At 50.5% G+C, this 6,569-nt stretch overlaps 1 protein-coding gene across 1 annotated transcript; it reads right to left on the bottom strand.

Moving 5' to 3' along the window:
- Positions 1 to 232: 232 nt before the first annotated feature.
- On the bottom strand, positions 233 to 2,541 carry TMEM215 (transmembrane protein 215). Its single transcript, XM_083420688.1, has one exon. It carries the CDS (start codon positions 1,348 to 1,350, stop codon positions 592 to 594), a length of 759 nt encoding a protein of 252 aa, XP_083276814.1. The 5' UTR covers positions 1,351 to 2,541; the 3' UTR covers positions 233 to 591.
- Between the last annotated feature and the right edge of the window lie 4,028 nt (positions 2,542 to 6,569).

The following is a 6,569-nucleotide window of genomic DNA, read 5'->3' as shown; positions in this document are numbered from 1 at the left end:
GAAACATCTTAAAAGAAAACATCGAACTGCACCCGGCCTCTTTATCAGTGCTTTCAGAAGTCAGTGGAAGAGCTCTGAATATCTTGCGCTTCCAAGAAGCACTCCTGACATTTGATTTCTGCTTTACTTTTGAGCAGCAAGAGTATCCCCACCCACTCCACCAGCCCCCGATCCCTGCATGGTTCGGCAACGCACACACCCCCAGCTGACAAATCATGATAGAAAAGACTGATTCTCCTGAAACATGCTTATTATTACTTTTAACAAGAAACCGAAAATAATAACTAAATGAAGTTTGTTTTCCCAGGCACAAAAGGTTTGAGTATCAGTCACATACCAGGTTGTTGGGGGTTTAGAAAAAAGTTAGTTAATAGCTATGAGAATTGTCCCATGCAGTGCAAATCCAGCCAATATTATTATTATTAATTATTATTACTATTATTACTATTATTACCAGTTATTATTTTTGTTTTAAAAGAGCCGGCTGCTGGGAGGGTTCCTTCATTACTTGCTCGAAACAACACCGCCCAAAGTCTTTTTTAAAAAATAAAAAAAGAGGGGAGGGGAGAAAGAGGACCCGTCCAAGTCTTTTCAAACTATCGTCTCGTGATCCGAGCTGATTTCCTCGCTGGGGTTTATATAGCAACAGTACCTGTCGTAAGGGCTGCTGTCCTTGTAGGAACAGACGATGATGCTGTTCAGAGGGGCCACGGAAACGGTGTCCTCTGCGCCCGGGAGCGCGGGGGCCCCTTCGAAGACGGGAGATCCTTCCTGCTGCTGCTCCTCCTCTAAGGCACTGAAAAGGGTGGCTCCGGGCCCCAAGACATTCCCAGGCATCTCCGGGCAGCAGTTTTCCAAGTATCTCAGCTTTTCCTCCTGCTCGACTTTGTGCAGAGAGCCCCTGCCCTCCCCGACGGCAGCGGAGGTGGTGATGGTCGTGCAAGTGGAGAGGCCGTCCTCTCCTCCTCGGGAGCTTCCCTTCCTGTCCTTGGCTCCATATGCTTTCTTGGCCAGCTCGTCGCAGCTGCCCTTGCCAGACTCCAGGTCCGACGGGGTCCTCAGCAGCTCCAGCACGTCTTTGTCTCGGGGCTTCTTGCGGCAGCAGCAGCATCCGCGGCAAGGCGGGCGCCCCCTCTTATCGGGCCACTTGGTGCAGCCGTCGGTTTTCCTCGCCAGGGCGATGGCGGCGATGCCCGGCAAACAGATGGCCGGCCCGATGGCCAGCAGAGGGATGTCCCCCAAAGTCTCCCCCTTGATCCCGGACACCGTGAACATGAAGCCGAACACCAGGACGACGCTGACCAAAGCCACCACCAGGCCGGTGCGAGGGTTGATGTCGTCGGGGCGCATGGCTTTCACGAAGTCCCCGGGGTCATCGGAGGAGTTCCCTGGGCTTGAGGGTGGGGGAGAGAGAAGGGAGCTCCGTTTGCCAAGAGAATCCTTTGCTGTGGGGTGGAGGAGGGGAGAGAAGAGGCAGGAAAGCAGCAGCAAAATTCCCCCCAGCCGACGCACCGCTTGCAAGGGGCGTCTCAGTGCATCGCCCTTCCCTTCGCAACGCGCGCGGCGAGGCTCAGGGGAGCGCGCCGTCTCTGCGCCCCAGCAGCATTGCTCTGCGCGCAGCTCCTGTAAAGCCGGCTTCCCCGTCCTCCGACTGCTGCCTCTGCCGCTGCTAGGAGCGCCGCTGCCGCCGCCGCTGAAGGCAGGCAAGGCAGGCTTGCAAAAAGCAGCTGCCTCTTACCGCGCTTGCAGTCTTACACGTGAAGTCCCGCGGGTCTCTCTGCTGCTGCTGCTGCTGCTCCGCTTTGGATCCCGGGCCAGAGATCAACAAAGCTGCTGGGAGATGCATTAGGAGCCATTGCAAATGGTATATTGTTGAGGGGGGAGGGGACAGCAACGGAAGCATGGGGCGAGAGAGGGAGTTGGTTGCGGAGTGTTGTGTGGCACAAAGTGTGCGGGGAGGGCAGACTTAAAGGTCTCCAGTAGGAGAGAACCCCGCGCGCCTTGGGCGATCCGAGACGGTCGTCCTCACTGAAGCTACTAAGGGCTAGCTTCCAAGTTCAAGGAGCAACGGTTCCAGAAAAAAAGTCCTCTCCAAATCACAGGGAGAGTCGCCTTATGAAGAACTATGAAGAGGATCGGGCTGCCCCAGCCAAGGAGCCGGCGCAAGAGGCACCAGAAATCAACAAGACGACTCGTTTGCAACGCTTCAGATTTTGCAGAGCGGACCCTCCCGGCCAAAGGCTTTTGTCCTTTTGCAGAGGTTAAGCAGCCAGCCCGCCTGCTGGTGGGGGGATGTTCCAGTTTGTGCTAAAGATCGGGAGGCGGGCAACGGTGCCTTTCCAGCGAGGAGCGCGCTGCAAGTGCACCTTCCCACAGCCGCGCGCGCTTCGCCCCAAACTCTTGCCCCTCGTCTCCGCCCTTGCGCTCCTTTTGCTCCGCGTCTGTACGCCACTGCGGAAGAGGAAGAAACGCGCTGCAATGAAGACCAGCCCACCACTCCTGGCCTAGCAGATGTGGGGCAAAGGAAATAGGAACAACATTTGGCACCAGCTTTACTGTAGGAGTTTCTGGAAGGAGACGTACAAGATACCATGAACCATTTTAGGGACACCACTCCGGATTCGTGTAGGGATTAATATTAATACCCCAACTAACTGGCTGGGTTTCCCCAGCCACTCTGGACAGCTTACAGCACATATAAAAACATAATAAAACATCAAACATTTAAAAGCTCCTGATACAGGGCTACCTTCAGATGTCTTCTAAAACTTATGTAGTTCTTTATCTCCTTGACATCTGATGGGAGGGTGTTCCACAGGGTGGGAGCCACTACCGAGAAGGCCCTCTGCCTGGTTCCCTGTAGCTTCACTTCTCGCAATGAGGGAACCAGCAGAAGACCCTCAGAGGAGGACCACCCTTCTGAAGATCTCAGGGGAGTTCCCAATATAAAAATACAGAATAAAAGCACAAAATAAATAGTTAAATCAAAAACAAAAGAAAACAATAGTGCCCCTCCTGCAGAATTTTACTCCTCAGCTTTTTCTTCTCCTGAAGATGTCCTGCAAGACAGCAGGTAAAGATTTTTCCTTAGGGTTTACTCCGGAAGCTTTTCTCATATAAGAGTCATGGGCATAGCCAAGGGGGGCAGCTGCCCCTCTCCAGATCAAGTAAAACAATAGAAATAACTAACTGACCAATCACATCGTTTGGGGGGGGCACAAAAATCCTGCCACCCCCCAACAAAAATCCTGGTTACACCCGTGATGAGTATAGTTGCCAGGCAGCAGAGGTTTAGGAACAGAGTTTCCCTTCTCCTGGATGGGCTACCTTCTCAGGTCGATGAGCCCCACACCTGCAGCTCACTTCCCTGTACAGCACATGTAGAAACGGCCTTCTATTGGATTCCTCTTTTGGTTCCCTGTCTTTGCATGCAGAGGAAATCCCTAACCCACTAAGGGTTTGAGATCCATTGGCTATCCCCACCTAGTTTAGCTGGCCAATCCAAGCTTCTTTCCCCGGATGTGGTCACTGAAGAAGAAGAAGAAGAAGAGTTTGGATTTGATATCCCGCTTTATCGCTACCTGAAGGAGTCTCAAAGCGGCTAACAATCTCCTTTTCCCTCCCCCCCCCCTCCCACAACAAACACTCTGTGAAGTGAGTGGGGCTGAGAGACTTCAGAGAAGTGTGACTGGCCCAAGGTCACCCAGCAGCTGCATGTGGAGGAGTGGGGAAGCGAACCCGGTTCACCAGATTACGAGTCCACCGCTCTTAACCACTACACCACACTGTCCCATGCTGACAGGTTCTAGGAGCCACAGGTGAGAGCTGAGTTCAGGGTGGGGACCAAAGGTGAACAAACTGCCCCTTCCCTCCCATACATCACTTGATTGTGCTCAAGCTCTCTGCGGACATTCACTTCCCTCGTCTGACTCCTATGCACTTGATGACTGACCACTGAACGTATGAACCAACATCTTCGGCAAAGCATCGTATCTGAGGCCCTGCGAAGAGATTGGAATGGTCTGTATGTAGCATCTGCGATGGCCTCTCCACCACACAGGAGAGTTTGGGAACAGACAGGCAGATGGGAAACATGGAAACATGCATTATGTGGTCTGTTGCCTCTTTCCACATGCCCATCGCCTTTCTGCATCCCCCCAGTTGCCCGTAGCACTCTTTGGGCTGCTCAAAATGCTAATCTGTTTAACTAGGTCGCTGCCAAGAAGACAAATGGTGTGGGAAATTGAGTCAAACGTGCCTGGCCAATTTGCATCAGAACTCCCCTCCCTCCCCAAAGAAGACTTTTTGCTAGCATTGTCAGACATCCATCCCTACAAGCTGCTTCCCTCAGCCGGCTTCCGTCTGGAAAGACCGGCATGCATGTAGTTTGCTTTGCTTCCTCAGCAGAACCCCACCGTACCAATGTAACACGCAGTTCTGGCCTGAGCGCTTCTTACTTGCTCTTCTGCTTCCCTTATGTCCGGCATAATAACACAGCATGAAACTGGCCCTTAGGGAAGAGCTGCTCTCTGGAGGATTTGCCCTGATCGGTCAGGCAAATTGCAACAGTCCTGTAGAGAGAGGGGGAGAGAGCTGAGGCTTGGTAGCAGGCCCTAAATGCAAGCAAAGTGGGGCAAGGAAGTAAAAGGATCGTTTCGCTGCAGTGGACATATGGGAAAGCATATGTGCCTGCTTTCTTTCCCCGCCCCCACGCTCTCTGCCTGAGATTTGCTGGCTTAAACTCTTTTTTCAGAAATGCTTCTCCCAAGGCAAAGCCCTGAGATACCTAGAAGTAGGAAGCTGAACTGGTGGCTAATTTGTTTGAGGTGGATGTTGTGGGAATGTTCAGGGAGGCAGGAGATGATATATTGTTTATTAATATCCTTCCTAACTTGTGTTAGCAAGTTCCTTTACTTAGCAGAGTTTTCAATTCCCTTTTTAAGCATGCACAGCGGATAGCTGGTTGCAGGCTTGTGTAAGCCTCTCTCTATCATAAAATTCAGTACTGAATTGTATGTTCCTGGTAAGTTCCCTTATATCCCTCTTAAAAAGAATAAACACGCCACAATCTTGTTTTAAAGTATATAAAAGAAGTTTACTCACATCAGTTCACAGATGGATCGCTGAAAGCAGACTTAGTTACAGATATATACAGTACATGTGGATCTACCCCATATGGGGGTATAATCCCAGTGACTGTAAACTAGCAGTCACTCCAGCTCACACGACAAAAGAAAGATGGAAGAGAGAGGGTGCTGTGTGCCTTGTCCTTTTCCGTTACCTGGACAGGTAAGGTCACGCCCACCTCTAGTCAAATGCAAAGGAAGTTACGTCCCAGCCAGGAGGAAATGGGAAGTTTACGACTGGCTGGACCAAACATTCCCTCGCATGTCCACTCTAGGAAAACAAGGAATGTTGTATTTGACTGCTCCCAGTGGATTACGTCCCACAGATGTTGCTTATTTCAGAAGATGGGCGCTTTCAGGATGCCATGCTTTTCCAGTGGGATTAAGCTACCTAGCAACAAATTCAGACTGCGTTCTTGCAGCTGGAGGTGTTGTGCAACAAACATGCTTCCCCCAAAGACCAGACTTGATGGGGAAAATGGACTGGCAAGTGTGGGGTGACACGTAGTGTTGTCTACAGAGTTCAAAATGTGCCAGGTGCCAGGCTGTTGGCCACTTGCAACCAAGTGCTGCACGGTCAGTGAAAGAAATGCTGTCCAAGGTTGTAAAGACTGTGGAGAGAATAATTGGGTGCATTCTTCCCACCTTGGATCAAATCTATGCTTCCAGGTGCTATAAGAAAGCTGCAGAGATAGCGCAGGATAGTGCACACCCCGGAAATGATCTCTTTCAGCTTCTGCCTTCTGGAAGAAGGTACAGAGTTATAAAGACTAGGCCTGAGAAACAGTTTCTATCCAAATGTGATTTTGGTTTTAAACGCAGTGTAAGGAGTCTGTATGATAGTATATTGTATTTTAAAATGGGGTATCAGAGTTTTTAGGGAGCTAACCAGGTTGGTATAGCTGGGATAGTAGGCTTGTTTGTTTTGAATGTCTTATGTAGATTTTTTTTTTTCAATTCTGTTGTTCTGTATGGGACAATGACAATAAAGATTGTTGTATCGTATTGTGGAGATGCCCAGGCACCACAATAGCACCTGATGACTCTACCATCTGGAGTCACATGCCTGGGGATCCTTGGATCTTGACTGTTTCCACACACTAGCAACACATTCTGTAGAATGCTTCCGGTTGTATTTCATCTGCACCATCTGAATGAAATTCAGGAACCAAAAAGTCGTATTGAAAAATAAGAGCTTCCAGCTGTCTGGCCCCAAAGTGGCAGCAAGACGTTCCGTTTTGGCGACTGGAACCCTGGGTTAAGCAGCCATTTGGTGCCTAGTTTACACATCCGAGTTTCTGACACTGGTTTGTCTAAGTCATGGGTAGGCAAACTAAGGCTTGGGGGCCAGATCTGCTTCCCCCAAAGACCAGACTTGTTTGGAATAACCGGTGATGGGGGAAATGGACGCGCAGTGTTGTCTACAGAGTTCACCTTCTAAAT

The sequence above is a fragment of the Podarcis tiliguerta genome, assembly GCF_965153285.1.
Source record: "Podarcis tiliguerta genome assembly, chromosome: 17".
Lineage (NCBI taxonomy): Eukaryota > Metazoa > Chordata > Lepidosauria > Squamata > Lacertidae > Podarcis > Podarcis tiliguerta.
Note: the sequence above shows the minus strand (reverse complement) of the source record. Positions and strands in the feature narration are given on the sequence as shown.